Genomic DNA, 23,775 nt, shown 5'->3' on the forward strand with positions numbered 1-23,775 from the left:
AGCTGGGGCTTGGCTTTCCTGTGAATCTGTACCTTCCTGTTGTTTATCACTAGCCATAAGCAGCATAAATTTGTCACGGACCAGCACAGAAATTGATTTGCCAGCCACATTGATTGGTCTTTGTCAGTACTGACAGGCTAACCGTCTATATATATATATATATTCTTTCCCAAATTCAGTAGCCATTTATCAGGTTTAAAGGACCCTAAAACATTATCATTTAGGCTAAATCTCTCTGTCCACTTTAAGGGGGTAGAAATGTTCTAAGTGTTACTGAACCCAATACTAGTTGTGACATCAAAGAATAACTAGAGCAGTGAGCTTCAGTGTGTAAAATGCAACAATTGATATAATGATTTGTGTTATTTATTATCTGTTGATATACAACAAGTTTAATCTCTTATTTCATTTCTAGGTTTATTTGTATACAAAAACAGCTCTGCTTAGATCAGGTCAAAATTCCATCTCCTGTGGCACATAATGACTGACCATAGTTTACATGCATTCCCACAGAGTTTGGACTACCAGTGTCTTTTAACATGATTTAGAGTACAATGCAGTTTAGAAACACATCATTAAAAAATACATCACCAAGCTGGTAGCAAAAGCCTTCCTTATTAACCAGTCAGTTGCCAAAAATCTATACCTAGATGAGGTTGTAGCATTACAATTGCAAATGTCTGCAGTCTGTTGAGTTGATGTATTTAATGTCTGTAGAAACATCTTTATAGTCTTTCACACCTTTGCATGCCAGCACGCATGCATTCACACCTGGATGAAACCTCTCTGTGTTAACAACCTATAATTATCCCCATCTCTCTTTTTTGCCAGCAGCTCGAAAATAATTTCATCTGGATGCTATTGTCACCTTGTAAATAGTATCAGCTTTCTGCCAAGCTTTTCTTTGTCAGTTTAAACCCACACACACACACACGTCTTAATATTTGAAATACCACACTTTTACTCATTCTGAATATCAAAATTCAGTGAGCAGGTATTTTGAAGTTAAAATGCCGCTTTGAAAAATGTATCAGTTGTGATTTAATTCCTAACACAAAGTGTGGCCAGGCATGTGCTTCTGTTAACCAGTACTAAATTTCAGACATCTTGCAAAGGAAAGGACAAAAATGCAGTTCTCATTTTGGGTCTGTTGGAAAATGATCAGAAAATAGTGGTAACTGGTAGAAATTTTACCTAAAACAAACTCCTCATACATTCATGGTTGGTTTTACAGTTTGTTCAACAATTGATCCCCCTACTCCACCAGCTTTGTTGATTCTACGAATGTTGTTAGTATGAAAATTAATATACTTGTTTACTCAAAAAAACAACTCTACTGTTTTTAATATCTTGTCAAAGGCTTTCATGGCTGGAATCACTGGGTTTGTTAATGAGCTTCCTTTATGATATGTTGTTTTCCTGGCCTTTTTAGTTGTGTTCATGTATATTATTTTCCTTCTTCATGAGATTATATGTGCAGTTCATTATACCCAATTCCTTTCTTCTTACTCTCCCTTTCCAAGTTACCCCATTTCTTCCATCCTGTTGTTTAAATTTACATCATTTTAAAAATTATTGTCAATTGAAAACTTAAAAAAAAAAGGTTGGGATAATTTTATCCCATTATTTATTTACATCAGGCGTGGACAAAGTACAGACTCCATGTAATCCTTGGAGGGTCAAATATCCCTCAAAATGTCCTGAAGGGAGTGTGAAGAGCGTTTGTGATAAATTTTCAGTTTTTATTATCCATTTTAGGCCTTCCTGGGGTAGGGAGAGGCTTTTTCTAAAAAGTAAATTATGTTGACTTTTTGTAGCTAAAACTTGCCAAGCGTCTATGCCCCCAAAATGGCCCACATCACTTGAAGGATGTTTAGGAGGCATTTGTGAACAAAATAATTGGATTGTTGAGGATAAGTAGAGACCTCCAAGATATTCTAGGTATTAATGCAAGCTCCTGAGTCCCACAGTTGCCCACCTGAGTTTACATCAAGAATAGGACAATGTTTTTGCCACCTTGACCAAAACCACTCCATCCTCTAGACCACTTTTTTCTGATGTGAATTGCCTCTCTTATAAGTTTCCAGGAGACACAAGTCACCAGTATTTTTTTTCCTTTTTGTCCAGATATTAAACATTTTCCAGGATCATCCTGCACTTTAACATCAAAAGCAGTGGCGAACTTCCAGTCATTTTGGTACTTTTTTAAAAGCATAAATGGAGATGGGTCACAGCTCATCTCTTGTTCACATGTGACATTTTCCCAATCATATATATGCCACAAAGATAAATGACAAAAAACCAAACTGCCAAAACCAGAAGTTTGTTTTTAACCAATTGATTGATATCTACTTCAGTCAATAAATCAATATTAATTAGAATGGTTACCCCTTCAGGTTAATAATTACCATAACATTGGGATCAAGATCCATTTGAAAGATAGTATGTTTCCATCTCATTGTTGCTCTCTAAATCATTGTTTTAGATCTGACCTAATGTTTAAAGGCATCCTTATCCATGATTAGGAATGATCAGATGTGACACCAAGTCTCGGTTAAAGGTGATGCTAAGGGATTATGGAAGATAAAACATCTTAGGGTTTGGGACATGTTCCCACTACTGTTATAGAATGGAGACGATCATCTGCCAATCATCCCAGTTGCTAATACAGAATTCTGGTAAATGGAGTTCAATGCAGAGCCTTTGGAATTCTTAGATAGAGAAGTCCTCGACTTCCTTAAACTACATTTCCCAGAATTCTGCAGAAACAGATTGGAATACTGGCCTCCGTTCTATAAAACTAGTGGAAAACATCCCAATTTGCTATTGCGAATCCAGAGATCGAAACATTGGTAAATGTAATAGCTAAAGCATTATTTTTTTTCCTGTTACCTTAATACTGCTTTTTAAAAAATTGCTTTAAAACACAAAAGTAATCCACTACCCAAAATTATTCACAAAAGCAGTGATAAACTATGACGGAACATTACACAAAGTTCTCCATGTTTAGCTCTATCAATTGTATGTTGTTTATTTTGTTTCAGGGAAAATGTATTATAGATAGTATCATTGGCTGTAGCATGTTAATTTCAAGTGCCAGATTACTACTTTGATAGCTGTGTGGTGACCTTTTCCTTTATTAAATAAAGTGAAAAGAAGCCTGACTTGCAAAATTATTGGTGCACTCTTATTTGTTTTCTTTAGGCGAAATGGCTAGTGGGATAATAGAACGAAGTATTCAAAAGTGTGTGCACTGGAACAATATTAAATCTATATTGAGTATTTACATTGCTTTCTTAAAACTTTCAGAGCATGTTCGCAGATATAAATCTTACCACAGTGACATGTACAGTACAGACAGTGAAAGTCCATCTTTTATGTCTTCTGAGGCTGATTTCCGGCAAGGTAAGATTTCAGAAGGAGGCCTGAATATCCTAAAGACACCAGATCCTTTCTGGTCTTGGGTGCTAAGCATGGGCAACCCTGGTTGTTATTCTGATGGGAGACCACAAATGAATGCTGCAGGTTATATTTCAGAGAAAGGGACTGGCAAAACCACTTCTGAGTATTCCTTGCTTAAGAAAATCATATGCTATTCATGGAGTCACCATAAATTGACAGACAGCTTGAAGACTGGTCTTTTTAAAGCAGGGCATTGTATGTACTGTGGCTGAATTTTCTACAGTTCTGGTCTTTACTTGATTAGCTGTGCCCTCAGCAGATACAATTCTGCATTATTACAACTAATGATATTGAAAATGAAGGAATTTTGTCCATGCTGTGACATGCTTGTTCATTTTGGTAGACACAAACCCTAGGTAAACATTGCCTTGCTTCATGGACTTTTAAAAAGAAATAGTGTCAAATGGGATATTTGTGTCTTTTAGTTCAGTCAACTTGTCTTTTTGTCTGCCAGATATGTGTGTCTGATCATAAAGCTGAAAAAGTCACTAATTCAGTATGAGAGACTTTTCATAAATTGAAGAAAGTATGATGGTAGAAATGCATAAACTGGAGAAACTTCAATAGGCTGTTTTGCCATTTTGAGACAACTTGTCTGGACAAAAATCAAGACAAGCCTGACATTTTTGTTTTGCATTCCATATCTCTCGTCATGTCCTTGTGGATTTATCAGTTTGTGTACTATTACTCCAAAGGTGGGCTAGAAGGTAACTTGCATGTAGGCTGCTACATCCAGCGAAAACACAAATAATGTAGTAAATTGTCCTTTACACATCCTAAAATATGATTTTGGGTTTCTTTTCATATGCCAGGGAGGAGATTTGAAGCACTGAGGGATGACTCCAGCAGTCGTCTCCAAGCAGCAGATGATGCCTCTCCTTTAGGTCGACTTCAGGGACAAAGATCAAGGTAACGGAAAAAGAGGAACCTTCAACGTAGCAACTATCTTACAGACTCGTAAGGCACAGTTCAGCTGCAAGCACAATTTGTTCCAGTATGAATGACTAATGAACCTACTTTCATGTGATCTGCTGCAGAGAACTACCTGGTTCCTTATTCTGATCCTGCTTTGCAGGGGACTTTTAAATCTCATTTGCCCATTTTAGATATTAAAATAAAGTGATTTAAGAAATTGGAAAGCCACCTCTGATTCTGGTCTTAGGAGATGATAGGAGGGAAGGAAAAGGGGGGAAAGGAAGGGATGCTAAATGGAAACATCAAGCTTGGTAACATTCAGACTGCTGTCTTTTTGAGCTAGCCCTTTTAGATCTAAACTAGGACTGGATCCAAATCATATGCATCTGCCTTCTTTTTCCCCCTGGTGCCCCATCTGCAGCTCATTTCAGGAAGCAGATGAGGAGAATAATTTGAGTATTATATGGAAACAAATGAGGTCATTCTATAGCAGTGGTTCTCAACCTGTGGGTCCCCAGGTGTTTTGGCCTACAACTCCCAGAAATCCCAGTCAGTTTACTAGCTGTTAGGATTTCTGGGAGTTGAAGGCCAAAACATCTGGGGACCCACAGGTTGAGAATCATTGTTCTATAGTGAAATACTCCTATACAGCCAACCCTCCATTTTCACTGGGGTTAGGGTCACAGAACCACCACAAAAGTGAAAATGGTGAATAAAAAAAACTCACTACTGTTTTTACCTGAGAGGACACGTCTATAGGAATCTCTAGGTCCGCTGCTGAAAGTTGAACATAGAGTTTTATTGGAGGACTCAGAAATTCTTAGAGAGACTTTATTCATTAATTTGTGAGCAGTCAAATTCTAAAAGGTTAAACCCACAAATGTGGAGGACTGACTGTACTATGAAAGTGGCTTCAGAGCTGTGGGAGGGATAGGAATTGCAGATAAATCTGGTTGAATATCTTTCTTGTACTGTCCACAATACAATATTCTGCATCAGCAAGAAGTTAGTTTTTGCATCTCCTCCTAGGAGAAGAAATGTCCAGGGAACAAGAAGCATATGGTTTGTGTTCTGCTTGTTCTGAAATTATTATTATTTATTATTATTTACTATACTTCTAACCTGCCCTTCTCACCCTGAAGGGGACTCAGAGCAACTTACAAATTGGACACTTCAGTGCCACATTGTAAAAACACAGTGTATAAATACATCATTAAACAAAAAGCAGATAAAACATATAAATATAATAAATCATTAAAACTGATAAAAACATTACCATGGTTGTGCTTCATGGTGTCGTATTTGTGTCAGTTCCATATTGCATTATTATGTAACGTTCTCAATTAGTGTTAATTTAAATCAGTCCTCCTGTAACCTCATGAATTTTATTTAAAAAACCTCCAGATGTAAGATTCTACAATTTCATTGTCACATGCATTGCATCACTCAATTGTTTTATAGCTAGGAAAGGTTTCCAGATATCCCACCTAAATGTGCCTTGCTCAAACTTGAACGGCTCAAGATTTCATCAGATTGAGGTGAAGTCTGAAGCAGAACTATTTCTGACTCATTCCTTAAGAAATATGTGGGTGTACATGGCCTCAGATAAGGGGGATTTTTTGTGCATTGCTTAAAAAATATATGTGTTGCCACATGTAGAAATGAAATGTGTCTGGAAATTTGAGGCATGTATGTGTGACCTTCTACCATCAGCCACAAAGAGAGAGAGAAATCGGGATGACATTTCAGATGAATGTCCAGTTCAGGTGTTCAGCTGGGCTGATGATGAACGACTGTCATGATGTGTTTTTAGGAATCTGCCAGGATACAGACAGTGGCCAGGAACAGATTTTTTTAAGAAATGCTTTTTGGACAGCAAATCCCCAAATTCCCTAATCAACATGATTGGAACATGACTGAAGAATTCTGGGATGTATTGTTAAAAAAAAAGTTGCATTTCCAAGTTCTGGTCAGGACAGGAGTTATAAACTTTGCACAATTTATTTTTATGAACAAAAATAAAAATTTCCTAACCTTTCTTCCACCAAGCAAGCTGATGAGTTATTGCACATTTTCCCAGAATTTTTTTTGCCTTCTTTTTATACAAGTTTTATGAAAGGAGAAAAGCTATTACTACTTACAGTAGAGTCTCGCTTATCCAACGTAAATGGGCTGGCAGAACGTTGGATAAGCAAATATGTTGAATAATAAGGAGAGATTAAGGAAAAGCCTATTAAATATCAAATTAGGTTATGATTTTACAAATTAAGCACCGAAACATCATGTTATACAACAAATTTGACAGTAAAAGTAGTTCAATACACAGTAATGCTATGTAGTAATGACTGTATTTATGAATTTAGCACCAAAATATCACAATGTATTGAAAACTTTGACTACAAAAATGCGTTGGATAATCCAGAACGTTGGATAAGCAAGTGTTGGATAAGTGAGAGACTACTGTATTTAGAAATATCTTGGACTGAAGATAGCTCTTCAAATCTAAATCAAAAACCAGCAGAGTACAAAATAATTGCAATTTTTTTTTTGACAAATCACTATTATTGGTGCCTTGTGTGGATTTTTAAACAACTTTGGATGGATTGTTGCAACTTTGAGATCTGTTATTTTGTCCCATGGATGCTATATGTCTATGAATTTTGCCTACCAAAAGGAGACGGAGAGTAGTTCTTGCAAAGATGTAATTTATGGAAACTTCTGAGACTGTGATGAAAAGAAATGAGCATTTTTGCACTTCTATGGGGATGAAAATCTTGCAGCAATTGTCCATTTTCAATGGCCTGTCTCAGTGGATTGAAACATCTTTTCTTCCACAGGATGAGAAAAGTTGTGAATGTTCTTTAGATCCTTTATAAAGACACTGCATTGTCAGGGCCTTGTTCTGGTATCTGGAAGATTAAATGGCTGTAAGATCTTAGGGGTGTGTGTGTGCATGTATGAGTTTCTTGTTAATACCTGATGTAGTCAGTACCTGTTTCTGAGTTTCCCTTCCAATTTGGGTTCAATTTCTAGGTGTCTTCATTTGGAAAGAAACCTGCTATTCTGCTTCATGTCTTTCCATGTCTTGACAAATATGTCAGTGGTCACACACCCTTTAATATGTGCTTCTCTTGTCATTCAAATGGTGAACAACTTTACTGTCCCCATGAGTAAATTTCCTCATCACAAAGTACAGCAGTGACTCAGCTGGGACAGGCTTGGGAATCATGCAACCATCAGATGTGGTTGGACTGCAGCTCCCAGCATTCCTTGCAATTGATTATGCTGCTGGAAGTTGAAATCCAACACTGCTGGCAGAGCTGACATCATTCCATATCAAGTGATTTAAGAGGAGGGGCAATAGCTACGCTAGCAGGGACACTGATTGGGTGCGGGCAATAAAATTGACAATCCTAAATGAGGCAAGAAAGACCTCCAGTTAAGACAGGAAGCCATGAAGGGCAAGGAGGAACATGCCATCAATAACTGCAGTTGAGGGCATATTGGTGTAGTACATGTTTCTCTTGAAGCCATGAAAGAAGCAGTCTGTAGGAACATGTTTTGTTGTTTTCTGGTAGGGTGATCACTGTTCAAAAAAGAAACTTATTTTTTCATATATATCGTAGGAAGAATCCCAGCGTGGTTAAGTTCTGAACTGTTTGAATTTGAGTGCCAAACAAAATAGCTTGAAGCAGAGTAGACTACAAGACTACATTTTGTTTTGTTTTGTTTTGAAGATGCTGCGCCCCGTTCTGTTGTAAACCAGCCCTTCCCATCTTGATCCACCCACAGAAAAATGCCTCATTGGCTGCAACCTTTCCTCTAGTTCTTAATTATTTATTTGCCATTCTAGTATGACTACAGTGAGAGAGCTTATTCTGCCTTGATAATGGCATCAATAATCTGAAAAAAAAGATGCTCCATCTTCCAGTTCACAACCCTTTGAGATAAGATCAGTAACTCAGATACAAGCACTGCATTCTGCTTTTTTTTCCTTCATAAAACCCACTTCTCTTGGTATCATGCCCTTGGGCTTGAGCTACTTAATAATGCTTTAAAAGGTAATATTTAAAAAGTTATTCAACCCTGGCTAGAAAAAATAGCACAAAGTATTCAGCAGGTTTGTAATTATATGGAACATATCCACCAACTAATTGGCATCTGTCAAGTTTATGAAGGTGGTTCTCAAATCACATATTCTGTATATATTTAAAGGTCTTTGTTTTGTAATGTTTTCATTGTAGGAATAATTAGTGAAAGCTCTTCATCTTTCCCTCCCCTGGTACATCATTCAAGTGTTTTGTTCATTCCAAGCTCCAGATTTGTCAGACCTCCAGAGGAAGTGAGCCCCAGTGATTGAGTAATTGTGTTAATTAATTGCAAATAAAATATTTGGATTAGCTGCAGTCCCTTGGCTTATAACATTTTGAAGCAGTTCCTTCTTCTACAGAGGAAGCGGATATAACAGTAAGACTGAGAAAATCCAACATTCTTATGTCTTCATTTTGAAATCTTTATCATGGCAGCCACAAGTTGTGCTTCTTTTCTTGGCTTATCAAGGCAGCTGTATTTATCCAATGCTCTCCAAATTAAAAACCTTATTGAGCATTGTTGGCTCTGGTGTCAGTAGGTTTGTGGATTCACTCTGTGTTTCAGTCTGAAATTTCAAAGAAACTTTTAAAGTTACTGAAACCTATCCTGCAGGTGTCTGACACTTTTGATAGCTCTGGGTAAAACTCAGAGGGGATTTCCCACTCCACTATGTGGAAGCTGGTTATTCTGCCATTGAGCATCATTGGCTGGCTCTTTTTGGGGATTGTTTACCTGCTTTGCCAGCTCAATTAATTGCTTCAGCGCCCCTGTTCTAATAGGTTCCTTCTGCTTCATATACAGTTTTAGGTCATCTCTAAGGGACTTGTCACTTTCTTCCTTTATTTAAGAGTTTTTCCTCTGCCTCATGAAATTCTGGCCTTTTATTCTTTCTGGAATAAGCAAATGCAGAGCTGGGGAATAGGACTGGATTTCTAAGAGTTGTGGTTTCCCCCACCCCCACCCCCCAGAAAAACTTTTCCGAGCACCAGGTAAATGTTATCGATTCTAATTCATACCCCACACAAACATCACTCTGACTATTCTACTAATCCAGCACTGTCTTTACATTAGAGCAGTTGTCCCCAGACTTTGATCTACGAGATATGTTGGAACTTCAACTCCCAGAAATCCCAGCCAGCTGGGCCATCTGTCAGGAATGCTGGGAGTTGAAGCCCTGGTGGGCCTAAAATAGAGGAATACAGATTGATATCTTATAGCATAGGTATCACAGCCCTACATTTTGGAGACCTAAGCAAGGCAGTTGATTACTGCGGTTGGAAGTCTTTCATTCATAGGCTTACCATAAATTGAAGTCAACATGATGATCAATAATAGTGATTTTTTATCATGTCAGAAGCGACTTGAGAATATGCTACAAGTCGCTTCTGGAGTGAGAGAATTGGCCATCTACAGAGACGTTGCCCAGGGGATATTGGGATGTGTTAGCTGGGAGGCTTCTCTCACATCCCTTCAAACTAGAACCGACAGATAGGAGCTCACTACATCTCACAGTTTCAAACCGGCAACCTTCAGGTCAGCAGTTCAGATGGCACAAGAGTTTAACCCATTTCACCACCGCAGCTCCCTAATAATATTGATGAATTGCTATTAAGCAATGGGGGGCACCATAGCAGTGTAGTTGTCTGAATATTGGACTAGGAGACCAAAGTTCAAATCCTCACTTGGTCATGGGAATCCACTGGGCCACACACTGTCAGCTGCAGAAGAAGGCAATGAGAAGCCCACCCCCAACAAATCTTGCTAAGAAACCCTCATTATAAGTTCATATTAGTTTCACCATAAGTCAGAAACACTGAACACACACAGCCACATGGATGTTAAGATTCTTCCACTGCATGCTCTTTTATGCCTTCTGTTTTGTTCAATTTCCTCCCTTGCTCCAGTAAATATTCTTGAGGTTTCATATTGCATGCACATTTACAAAAGAAAAGTAAAAATAGAGATAGGGATGTACTCAGTTTTGAGTGGAAGGAGTGCTATAATTCTACACCATATATGATTTTCCCAGCTCACCTCTTTTCCCCACCCTATATGATAAATGTTTATTCCTGTAACTTACTGTACATCTAGATCACCTCTGGGGATTGGTGTTCATCTCAATTTCCTAACCAAAGAGCTGGCATTGTCTGTAGACACCTCCAAAGTCATGTGGCCAGCATGACTGCATAGAGAACCGTTACCTTCCTGCCAGAGCAGTATCTATTGATCTACTCACAATTGCATGTTTTCAAATTGCTAGATTGGCAGAAGCTGGGACTAACTGCGGTAACTCACCCCTCTCTCTGGATTTGAACCGCAGACCTTTCAGTCAGCAAGTTCAGCAGCTCAGCGGTTTAATCCGCTGCACCACCAGGGGAAAGGATTAGGCACTTCTTTGTTGCCACTTCTCCATTTAAAACCAATGCTACTTATTTTTTATTTTAAAAAAATAAGTTTGAATGTCATTATGCATAGTCATCGGTAACACGTGTCATGTTTCTAAAGCAGTGGTTTTCAACTTGTGGGTTTTGGCCTACAACTCCCAGAAATCCCAGCCAGGTTATCAGCTGTTAGGATTTCTAGGAGTTGAAGGCCAAAACATCTGGGGACCCACAGGTTAAGAACCACTGTTCTAAAGGAAGCAGCCGATGTTTTGACTTCTTTTCAGTCAGAGAAAAGTGTTATCTGTATGGCTGAGCAAACATTCAACACATCTGTTTTAACAGAAGTTCAGGGGGAAAAGCGCTATTTAGAAAGTAATGGTACATTATGAAGCCTACAAGTGAGGGAAAGAATGAATGGATACTGGGAGGAGTATTGTTGATCAGTGGAGGTCAGTATGATAAAGGGGCTTCTGCTTAGAATCAGAGCTTGGAAGAATTGTCTTTTGGATTACAACTTTCAGAGTATCTTTGCCAATATGATTATTGGCAGAATGGGACGGTATGGGATTTGTGATCCAAACAGCAGCTTCACCAGTTTTTTCATGGGAAACTTATTTCAAAAGCAGTATGACTCAGAAGTGGGACAGATTCCATGGCTGTAATTCTGTGGCAAGGGAAGTTAAACATTTGCAACTTCTGTTTTCTTGACCTTTTGAAGGACTAGTCTACAGCCATGCGTTTAGGGATTTAGCCACCTTAGTTCTATTCTAGCAGGTTAAATTTCCCCTCTTGCCTTCACAGTGTCTGCTCCTTCTTTTCCTATCCGTTCTGTTCCTGAACCTTCTGCTTCTCTCTTCAGCTACACTCCCTAACTCATACCTTAACTCTGGCTTCTTCCTCTAGACCCCAGTGTGCAACCATACCTCGGTAAGTATAGCAGATGATCCCATTATTATAGCTTTCTTGCCTTTACCACAATCCCATTTTCCAGCTGACTGGTAATCCTACTATCCTGAAGTTAATAAGTAATTCCAGTGGTCTGACTTAAGAACACAAGCCAAGAAGTTTGAAAGTAGAGTTACTAATTTTGGCTGACCTTGAGGACTTACATGATATAGAATTAAGGGATTCTTGACTTTTATGTCTTTGCAGTTATTCAAAGGCAGCTTTGCTTGTTAGAAAATTTATATAAAGAAGGCACTTTATTATAAGAGTATGCATCCTGGATGTTGGCTTTCACATGCGATAGTTTTGTGCTCTAGTTTTAAGATATGTATACATGTGCTGTAGATACAGATTTTGGAACAACTGCACTTTTACATCTGAGTGTGGTTATCATTTGTCCCTGGAATTTCATGCTTAGAGGAATTTGATTTGGCTTTCTCTTGTAGCAAGCGGAAAACTTATTTTTATTCAAACAGGCTTTTGGGATATAAGTTTGTCGTTGGACAGGGGATAATTCTTGTATTATTTATTTATTTATTTATTTATTTATTTATTTCCAACATTTATATCCCGCCCTTCTCACCCGAAGGGACTCAGGGCGGCGTACAAAATAAAATATTATCCCATATTTTATTGGTTTTTGTGTTATGTATTTATCGGGATTTTATTTTTTATCTATCTTCTAATTTTTGTAAGTTGCCATGGTCACTTTTTGTTGAAAAAGCTGTCTAAATCTTTCCTAGAGTTATACCCATTGAAATTAATGGAATGTATAAGTTACAGCATATTTAGTTACTATCGATCTCAATGGCTGTACTCTAGGAAATATCAACCTAGAATTAGCCCATGTATTAATGAGACTTAACAGTCTGCACAGGGATGGCATCAAGTTAGGAATGTTGGCACTTTTCCTGATCCTTGTTTGAAGGAAACCTTGGGCAGGAAACCAGTCTTCGTAAAACTAGGAAATAATCTTGCTTTCAACCCTGGAAGTGTGCTACCATGGGCTAGTAGTATAATTCAGTATTCCTGTGTTCCTACATTAAATTGTCCAAAGCATTTTTCTTTTACCAAAAACATATATTAATATGCTCACTCATTTATTATAGTCTATTATAATGCTGATGAGAGTCAGTGTGGCATAATGGTTTGTGCATTAGACTGCAACTCTGGAGACCAGGGTTGGATTCCTCGCTCAGCCATGGTTAACCTTTAAATGACAACCCAAATTTTCTTCCCACTTTCTCAATAATAGGCAATATGAAGCCCCACTGGAAGGCAACCACTTAAGCCAAGAAGTGATGCTGAAGCGCCAGGAAGAGGAGATGATGCAGCTGCAGGCTAAAATGGCCCTCCGGCAGTCTCGACTAAGCCTCTATCCGGGAGAAACACTGAGGCCATCAGTACTCGATAGGACAAGGGATCCTCTCAGAGAAATCGCATTGGAAACAGCCATGACCCAAAGGAAACTAAGGGTAATAGTGTATGCCTTTCTGCACACTTTAAGATGTTGAGTTATAACATCATTTGCTTTTGCTTCTTGTTCTTGTTAAACACTGTTGACTTTTTCCAGTTTGTGGTATTTTAACATATATAACCTGTGTTCATGCTTTGGAAAATTATAATTTTAATAGTTTTCATGAGTGTTTAGTGTGTACTCTATGATATGTACCCTTATGTGCCCCTATATCCTGTTTTTGTTTTAAAATGTCATTCTTATGGACATTCCTTAGGTATTTACAGGAAGCAGGCATGTCCCAACAGCAACAGTGTTGACTAAGCAAATACCAGATTTTGACACCAAGATGTTGAGAAATGCAGAGACATTTATTCAGTTTTCTTAGAATGCCTCCAGGCTACTAGCGGTTGCTACTGTTGACCCCCAAGCCTTTCCAACATGTCCATGGGACAAATACAGGAATCTCCCTGTCTAAAGAGATGTCTGGTACATGTATGATATTACAAAATGAACAACGATTTGTCATCTCTTTTCCAAGAAAATCTGGGGTAGTTTGGGAAATTTGTCATAAATTCTGTATTAGAAAGTTAGTAACAAAGGTTAGGAAAGTTCCATAAAATACAGTTACTACTAATCTTCCATCATTGGGAAATGTTGAAGGTACTATCAGATCTTATGAAGATGGTGATCATACAATAATAGAGTTGGAAGAGACCACATGGGCCATCTAGTCCAACCCTTTTCCATGCAGAAAAATCACAATTAAAATACTCCTGAGAGATGCACATAAGAGTCCTGGGTAATGCTATGCTTAGAAGCAGAGTTTGGGAAACTTATTTGTTATTTCGACTATAGTTCTGGCTGAGAGATTCCAAAAATTATAGTTCTAAAGTATTTTTCTCCCATTCTAAAATGTATGTGGTATTTGAGAACACCGTGATGGTCAACTCCACATGGCTGTATTTCCCTGAAATAGAAACTACTGGCATGTAGAATTATAGTATTGGAGGAGACCCCAAGGGCCATCTAATCCAAGTTCCTACCATGCAGGAATATACAACCAAAGCACTCCTGACAATAGTCATCCAAACTCTGTTTAAAAACCTTCAAAGAAGGATATTCCGTCAAACGCTGAGGCAGTGTTTTACACTGTCAGACAGCTCTTACCATGTAGCTGTTTTTCAAAGGGAATGTATCGTTTATATTGTTGGGATGTAAACCCTCAACTATTTTGTCATCACCTGCACAGACAGATAATGATAGTAGTTTTCACATTGGCCCAAGGGAAATCAAATATTCCTCCACAGTATGTTTTCTGTGCTGTGGGAGAATTAATTTGCCTGGATTTGTGAATGTATGTTTGTGAATGAAACAGCCATATATTATTCTCTGTAGAACAATTTCTCCGTAACACTTCAGGACATTTGAATACCAGGAGGAAGATTGCAAAGAATTCTCTCTGGTTTATTATTCTTCCCAATAGAGTTTGCATACAGTTAGGAAACACATTTTTCAGCCTGGGGACAAATGATTACAAATATTCTTCTCAAACCTTGTTTGTACCAACCATTTTTTGAGATAGCTACAATGCCATTGTCTCCCATGAGGGTTAGATAACAGAATAATTTTCTCCCTATGTTCCAGTTGCTGAAGATACCATTCTCATTTCCTTTACAGTTTTTCACAAAATATTTATTTATTTATTTATTTACAGCATTTATATCCCGCCCTTCTCACCCCGAAGGGGACTCAGGGCGGATCACATTACACATATAGGCAAACATTCAATGCCTTTTAACATAGAACAAAGACAAGACAAACATAGGCTCCGAGCGGGCCTCGAACTCATGACCTCCTGGTCAGAGTGATTCATTGCAGTGATTCATTGCAGCTGCTCTCCAGCCTGCGCCACAGCCCAAGCCCGATTACAATTACAATTGAACTGTTTGGGTATGTACATCCAGTGTGTTTCAAAATTCAGATCATCACAAAGCATACAATATCATGTTGGCCCAGTCAATGCATCCAAATAGTGTTCCTTCCTTTGCCTCATCTTGAACTATTGAACTCTTGAACTACAGCATGGTAGAAGATGGCAGTTGGGGAAGCTGACATGTCAGTCTGATGGCAATCACACACCAAGCATCTTCTGGCATTTAACGAGATTTACAGTGACATAAACTTTTGTGAACTAGGACCAGCTTTATCACATGCATGAAGTGTTTTCCTCACATTCAATCCCTTTGTGCTTTCCAATGACTCATATCACGGCTTGTAATTACTTATGTCTTGTTGCTTCAGCACTGTAATTCTGATACGGAATTCTGTGATTTGCAGAATTTCTTTGGCCCTGAATTTGTGAAAACAACCATTGAGCCATTTACTTCCTTGGACCTGCCAAAGTCAATTTTGGTAAGATTTCATCTGTTCATCTAACATCAATAGTAATGATATAACTAGTGGATCAGTAGTGTAATTGTAGTATTTTTTTTCTCCCTCAACATCTCCTTCTCTTTATCTTTTCTGTGTACCCTGCATCCTTCCTTTTGTGCCCTTTTCCCAGGCAGAGCTCTGATAGCTTTCTCTGGCTTAATTTCTCTGAGAGAATCAGGATGTGATTGAGTTAAGCCAGGCGTCTGAGTTCTGAATTAAGCTTTAAGATTTGACTTTTCATATCCCTAAGCAACTTTTATCAAGTGAACCCTATAAGAATTGCTCAGATGTAATGTGCTTTTGGTGTCTTTTGATACGGATCAGCTGAACGTCGCTTTATGAATTCAGAAGGAATGCCACCACATCTGTAGATGAAAATATAAAACTTAAGGATATTTCCCTTATCTAGGCCAGTACTTTATGCCCTAAATGGTGGATGTTCTAAAGGACTAATTTTGTATAAGGGTAGAACAAATTTGATTTCTTCCTGATCACATTTTCCCAATCTTAAGCATTTCTGTATCAGTTTTATTTTTTTCCTAAGTGCACATTTCTGTTTACATTTCAGTAGTCTCTCTCTTGTCCAACGTAAACGGGCCGGCAGAATGTTGGATAAGCAAATATGTTGGATAATAAGGAGAGATTAAGGAAAAGCCTATTAAACATTTAATTAGGTTATGATTTCAAAATTAAGCACCAAAACATCATGTTATACAACAAATTTGACAGAGAAAGTAGTTCAATACACAGTGATGCTATGTAGTAATTACTGTATTTATGAATTTAGCACCAAAATATCATGATGTATTGAAAACATTGAGTACAAAAATGCATTGGATAATCCAGAATGTTGGATAAGCATGTTGGATAAGTAAGACTCTACTGTATATGCGTGTAGTTTTGCCTAAGATACATTTTAAGTAGTTTTTTCATAATATACATGATACACATAATATACTCAATTCATGCATTTTTGTGCACATTTTAACATATTTCTCAATGCATTTTTGACTAAAGATTGGCCTTGTAAAAATCATATATTGGCTAATTAATGGTAGATTAAAATGAGCAACTTTCTCCTCCATTCCTATTTTTCCTCACTTATTTGCTTAGGATTCTTTCAACTGGAAGTGGAGAAGGTGGAATTGTAAATTTTCTATAGGGAAATGATTTGTTCTGGCTTAGAGTACAGGTTAAAATATATTGGATTGTAGCTCCCATTGGCAGGACTGATAGAAGTTGCAGCCCAACATCAGGAAGGCTGCAAAACTCTCACTACTGCCTTATTTTTGTTTTCTTGTTCTTTCCATTTCTTTTTGTCCTGAGATCAAAGAGCTAGGCTAAACCATCTCTATCTTTTAAAAAATACAGTCCTTAAATTGTTTGGCAGGATTTTAATGTTTGCTGACTTTTATGCATTGGTGGGTATGTAATTTGTTACAGTTTGTTGGCTGCTTGATCTCTCATTTCATGTACGATGTTGCTCCCTCTTCCAAGGATCAGCAGTTCTTTATGCTTGACTGGCATCTGGACTAGTTGTCTCCTTGACATTCTAGCTTTCTAGATACTGCAAGGCTTCGGGAATCTAGCCAGAGTTTATATATTTGGGGATCTAGGTTTCTTTAGTATGAAGTGGGAAAAAATTAGCCAGAGTTTAAATACTGCAAAATCCCACTGATTTCAGAGTGATTAAAAAAAAAACTTTGCTGCAATGTGCTGTCTAGGGCTTTCATGGCCAGAATCACTGGGTTACTGTGAGTTTTCCAGGCTGCATGGTCATGTTCCTGAAGCATTTTCTCCTGATGTTTCGCCTGCATCTATGGCAAGCATCCTCAGAGGTTGTGAGGTATGCATAGTTTCCAACATACCTCACAACCTCTGAGGATGCCTGCCATAGATGCAGGAGAAACGTCAGGAGAAAATGCTTCTGGCACATGGCCGTACAACCCAGAAAACTCACATCAACCCAACTTTGCTGCATTTTATACCTTTATCATAGCATATAGTACCTGAATTGTACCGAATGTTTTCTTCACTTATTCACCTTCTTCATTCCTACACCCTGCTATTAGTAGTAGTAGATATCCCAAAGTCCTTTATAACACGCTAAAATTCATGACATTAAAGTGACCTTCTATCTCTGAAATGGGAAGAATATCATGGCATAGGGGCCTGGTCTTTGGGTTTTTGCTGAAGCTAACTGTATGAGATATTTTATTGCAAAATTAACATGTCACTCTTTTACTTTATTTTGAAGCACTATAACTTGGTATAAGCCCTGTTATGATAGAAATGTGTTTTCCATTAAGAAATAAGATAGCATTTGCTGCTCATGATACCTGATCTTTCAGCAGTTTGATGGCAGACAGTATTTTGTTTGATGCAATGCAGAACAAGAAAGGAAAGAACGAAGACACTCGCCGGAAAGTGAATGTCATGTTTTTAAGTGGGCAGAGGCTAGAACTCACCTGTGATACCAAGACTGTGTGCAAAGATGTGTTTGATATGGTAGTGGCCCATATTGGCTTAGTGGAGCATCACTTGTTTGGTTTGGCCACTTTTAAAGGTAAGACCACTATTTTACCATGAGCTGCTATGTGCATATACTTTCCAATACAAATGGTGACTTGTATGTGTAAATTAGCTACAGTAGAGTCTCACTTATCCAACATAAACAGGCCGGCAGAATGTTGGATAAGTGAATATGTTGGATAATAAGGAGGGATTAAGAAAAAGCCTATTAAACATCAAAATAGGTTATGATTTTACAAATTAAGCACCAAAACATCATGTTATACAACAAATTTGACAGAAAAAGTAGTTCATTACACATTAATGCTATGTAGTAATTACTGTATTTACAAATTTAGCACCAAAATATCACAATGCATTGAAAACATTGACTACAAAAATGTGTTGGATAATCCAGAACGTTGGATAAGTGAGTGTTGGATAAGTGAGATTCTACTGTATCATAAAACTAGCGTTTCCATAGCAAAACCACACATGACAGCAGAGGGACAAAAATTCATCTTGCTTTCTGAAATTCTTGCCAATCACTCGTCCATCCTTCAAGTAATCATGGATAAATGTGTTTAGACAACATGATATTATGGACTTTGATTCTCAAAAACAATGCTTCTCTGACTTCCAGTTTGCAGTACTTTATAGTACTAGGTCTTCCTCTTTTAAATAAAACAGTTAATGATGTAGATGTGTCTTCTACACTAGTTCAGATGTGTTGAGTTTCTGGGTCTTACTTGCTTCAAGGAAAAGAAGTGTAAGATTATAACCTAAGGATTGTCAATATCAGAGACAGCTAATGATTAAACAAAAATTACCGGAATATAGTAAAGTGGAAAAACTTAATTGCTAGAATATTGTATTTATCATCAATCCCCCTTTCTTTTTTCTTTGTTTTTGGACAGACAATGAATTTTTCTTCATTGATCCGGAGCTGAAATTGACTAAAGTAGCTCCTGAGGGATGGAAAGAAGAACCAAAGAAAAAGAGCAAAAACGCAATAAATTTCACCTTGTTCTTCCGCATTAAGTTCTTTGTGGATGATATTAGCTTGATACAGTGAGTGCATGCATAATGTTTTAATTCTTTCTATAGTGTGTGGATTCCACAGGATAATTCAATGCTTCCCCTTAATGCATTTGTTCCTCACAAGTCATACATACTTTGTGATATCCTCTACTAAATCTTTGCCTGACTGCATGATAGAAGGAGAATAATGGTAGGTGGGATGGCAGCCCGGTATTAGTTTGATATCCACAGACAACCAGGAATTCCTTGCCTTCGCCCCTGGTGGCACAGTGGGTTAAACTGCTGAACTGCTGAAATTGCTGACTAAAAGGTCAGTGGTTGGAATACGGAGAGATGGGTGAGCTCCCATTGTTAGCCCCAGTTTCTGACAACCTAGCAATTTGAAAACGTGCAAATGTGAGTAGATCAATAGGTACAGTTCTTGCAGGAAGATAACGGTGCTCCATGCAGTCATGCTGGCCACATGACCTTGGAGGTGTCTACGGACAACGCTGGCTCTTCAGCTTAGAAATGGAGATGAGCAACAACCCCCAGAGTCGGACACGACTAGACTTAATGTCAGGGAAAACCTTTACCCTATACAATTCAGACTTCATATAATTCCATGTAAGTGAGTGAATAGGCTGATGGAGGAAGAGACAGGTTACACCATCCTTTCTTTAATAACCATCTTCATTTTCATGATAGCTGCATAAAATAAAAGTATGTTTGTCCACAGCCACCGTGAAAATGAAATGGGCTTTTCCTGGAGTGGCATCTATTTATTAGACTTCTTCCCAGTTCTATCCACATTGTAGCCCATTTTGTAATTTTTTTTTAGGTGGGAAGGGACACACTTTTCTGACAAGCATTTTAGTACATTTTAATTGTATTTGTCTGCCTGATCCATTCCCCACATTTCTCCCAAAGATTGGCCTTAAGGGGCTCATTAAATTCCTTCCTAGAGCTGGCTTTCTTTTATCCTGGCTTCTTAAATTGGGGCTTTGTTTTTTCATTGCAGCAAGGTTTTAATATTTTTATGAACATTTCTCAAGGTTGGAAATTTTATGCATGTCTTAAAATAATAGTTGTTGCTGTTGTTCACTGTGCCCAACCAAAATATCAGGGCACGTTTCTCCTCATGTCATACCTTACCTACTTGAATATACAATAAAAGTCCTGACATTTTCTGCACAACAGCACTGTATCATCTTTGCAATGTCTAGATCTAATCTTATTTATACCCCTTTCCATCTCTTTTCAAATTAAAAAAAAACAGGCATACTCTGACATGTCATCAGTATTACCTGCAGTTAAGGAAAGATCTCTTGGAGGAGAAGATTCATTGTGATGATGAAACAGCCTTATTGCTTGCCTCTCTGGCCCTGCAAGCAGAATATGGCGATTACCAGCCTGAAGTAAGGATATTGGTTATCTGTGGACAACCTTCTAATTCTGTTTTCCAGTTCTGTGTCTGCTGTGTAGCTTAGTAGATCTTGGTTGTTTTGGACACTGATGAGCCCCCTGATTAGGTTGACTTGATGAGGGAAAAGAGACAAAATAAACATAGCCTTTCCAAAGAGTTGGTTTTCAGCTATGGGATCTGGAAACTAGAACGTCTTTTTCATTTAGAGTCTTGAAGCCAGTGATCCAATTCCAGTAGTTTAAGAAAAGCCAAAAATGTGGGAAACTTCACAAAAGACGCAAAATCTTTTTGTCACATATAAAGTTTCATAAGCATCAAGTACCTGGTGCATGCTCTAAACTCGAATCAAAGGCATGCTTTATTCTAATGGGCAAAAAGAGTTTTCTTTTCATATGTTTTGCATGGCATGATGAGGACAGGAATGCATCTGCAGAAACAGAAAAGGCTTTTATGTTAGATGTGAGCACTTCCCATGTGATCATGGCTCGAATAAGCTGATCACTTTTAAGACAGAGCTGCAGGATAGAAATGAATAGTTCTGCTGATGAAGAATCATGTTCAGATAAGAAAAGATCTTTCATGGAATCCTAGAGTTGGAAGAGACCACAAGGGCCATCTAGTCCAACCCCTTTCTGCTATGTAGGAACACAGAATCAAAGCACTCTCGACAGATGGCCTCCACTTAAAACCCCCCAGAGAAGAGGACACAACCACACTCTGAGGAAGCATGACATAACAAGATATTTCAGATATATCTGTTCTTAAAGTGGTTATTCATTCAGCTGGCCAAAAAAAGGTTGAATCTGTGGTTGCAGACCCATAGATAATGAGGACTGACCAACTTAGCATTCAGCTACAGCCACACTGACTCTTGCCTATGCACGGGCTTTGATCTTGTCCTCCTCCTTCTTCTTGCAGGTGCATGGCCTGTCTTATTTCAGAATGGAACACTATTTGCCAGCAAGAGTGATAGAAAATGTGGACCTATCTAATGTCAAAGAAGAGTTGCCAAAACTTCATAGCACTTATGCTGGAGCTTCTGAAAAAGAGGCTGAATTGGAATTTCTTAAGGTTCATACCAATGGTTACATGGGAGGGGAGGGAAAATAAAGGGAGGCTTCTGTTACAAATGTTATTGTAGCCTTTATTTGATTACTACTGATTTCTAGTGGGTTGTTTGTTGCAGCTGTTTAAAGATAAAATGTGACTGTGAGAGTTATCTACCCAAACATCGAGAAATTAAATGTGCATGCACCTTAACTTAATCTGCATAGAGGCGGCATGTGAATGAAGAGAGGATCTGATAGTAGAAATGGATTTTTTTAATCAGAAGGGGAATAAAAGTTGGGTTTTCAGCTCTCATCAGTTTTAACAAGTATTGCCAATGGTTAGAAATGCTAAAAAAAAATTGCAGTACACTATCTGGTGGAGAGGGGGCATCTTAAGATTTAAAATATTGCTTTGTTCTCATAGTATTCTCAAATCAGTTTTCTCACAAATGTCTCTTGTTCCTCTTTCATTCTTTCCCTCTCCATCTCTCTTTAGATTTGCCAGAGACTGACAGAATATGGCGTTCATTTTCATCGTGTGTTGCCAGAAAAAAAATCTCAGACGGGAATTCTCCTGGGCATTTGCCCCAAAGGAGTCCTCATTTTTGAGGTTCAGAATGGAACCCGTACACCTGTCCTGCGTTTCCCATGGAGAGAAACAAAGAAAATATCTTTTAGTGTATGTGGGTAACATTTTTCATGGAACCACAGACTAGGCAGCATAATACCTCCTATCCCCACTTATTGCATCATCCAAATCCATCATCCAAGGCCTGCTGGAAGAGCCAAGTTTTTAGGCCATAAAACAATAAAACTTTTCTAAGAGCCCTGTGTATAATGCTTGGTACCAAGCACAAGGAACATCCTGTCCAACCTGTTGTCATGTAGGAAAATACAATCAAAACATTTTTTCCTGATTTTGTTAATGCAGGCACTTATTTATTTATTTTATTTACAGTATTTCTATTCCGCCCTTATCACCCCGAAGGGGACTCAGGGCGGATCACATTATATACGTATAGGGCAAAAATTCAATGCCCATATACACATAGAACCGAGACAGAAACAGACAGATGCAGAGGCAATTTAACCTTCTCCTGAGGGGATGTTAGATTCTGGCCACGGGGGGAGCAGCTGCTTCATCATCCACTCTGACCACACTTCCTCATTCCAACATCGTAAATTAGTTAAATTTGCCTCCCCACTTTTATAAGTGGTACTTTATTTCCTACTTGATAGATGCAACTATCTTTCAGGTTGCTATCTTTCAGGTTTTTTTTTAATTGACGGGTGCTCACCCTGCTCATGGTCAGAGTGATTTATTGCAGCAGGCTGCTCACCAGCCTGCGCCACAGCCCAGCCCCTTTCACTTGCAGAGTATTTAGTATATACAAAGTGCTCAACGATCATTGCTACAAGCTAGTCAAGTCAAAAATTGTAGTCAACTTTAAGGTAGTGCAAATCATTGCAAAACTGCACGAACAATATTTGCCCTTTCCAATAGCTTTAATGTTAAGAGGTAAATGGGCAACACATTACAGGCAGTCCCCAAGTTATTAACAAGATACGTTCTGTAGGTTTGTTCTTAAGTTGAATCACTTTTAGCTTCTGTACCTTCACAAGTTTTCAATTAATTGTTAGTCTTTATTGTTACCATTTCCTGCCTAGAAAGCAAACCTGTTTTGATGTTATTTGTGTTTCATTTTCCCTGTGTGTCTCTCACTTTCCAGAAGCGGAAGATAACTCTGCAGAACACATCTGATGGTATAAAACACGCATTCCAAACAGACACAAGCAAGACCTGTCAGTACTTGCTACAGCTCTGCTCTTCACAACATAAATTCCAGCTCCAGATGAGAGCCAGGCAAAGTAACCAGGATGCTCAGGAAATTGGTAAGCACTAATTGACAGCAGCTGCTCCGCCCACTAATGTTTTTGCAGATTTTAATATCGGAGGGTTCATTGTGTTGCCTTTTGCAACATTAAGATACTGGCCCCCTCAAAGAGAGCAAGGGCTGGGTTGCTTCCATCGGAAACTGGATTAGGTCAGAGTTAAATTCTCTTATGAATCCATGGCTG

At 38.3% G+C, this 23,775-nt stretch overlaps 1 protein-coding gene across 6 annotated transcripts in view; it reads left to right on the forward strand.

Annotated features, from left to right (window-relative positions):
* Nucleotides 1–23,775, forward strand: part of ptpn13 (protein tyrosine phosphatase non-receptor type 13) — a 140,970-nt gene that overhangs the window by 81,542 nt on the left and 35,653 nt on the right. For 3 of the 6 annotated variants that reach the window (XM_016993784.2, XM_062981843.1, XM_062981845.1), the window contains exons 8-17: nt 3,310–3,405; nt 4,275–4,371; nt 13,054–13,273; nt 15,559–15,669; nt 18,082–18,256; nt 19,119–19,272; nt 20,501–20,639; nt 21,566–21,718; nt 22,193–22,375; nt 23,427–23,589. In XM_016993784.2, coding sequence (XP_016849273.2) covers nt 3,310–3,405; nt 4,275–4,371; nt 13,054–13,273; nt 15,559–15,669; nt 18,082–18,256; nt 19,119–19,272; nt 20,501–20,639; nt 21,566–21,718; nt 22,193–22,375; nt 23,427–23,589 — 1,491 coding nt within the window. Of the gene's footprint in view, nt 1–3,309; nt 3,406–4,274; nt 4,372–11,062; nt 11,781–13,053; nt 13,274–15,558; nt 15,670–18,081; nt 18,257–19,118; nt 19,273–20,500; nt 20,640–21,565; nt 21,719–22,192; nt 22,376–23,426; nt 23,590–23,775 lie in introns of those variants that run through there. The other 3 variants (XM_062981844.1, XM_062981847.1, XM_062981846.1) reach the window with 2 other exon arrangements.

The sequence above is a fragment of the Anolis carolinensis genome, chromosome 5, assembly GCF_035594765.1.
Source record: "Anolis carolinensis isolate JA03-04 chromosome 5, rAnoCar3.1.pri, whole genome shotgun sequence".
In the NCBI taxonomy this organism is placed as follows: domain Eukaryota; kingdom Metazoa; phylum Chordata; class Lepidosauria; order Squamata; family Dactyloidae; genus Anolis; species Anolis carolinensis.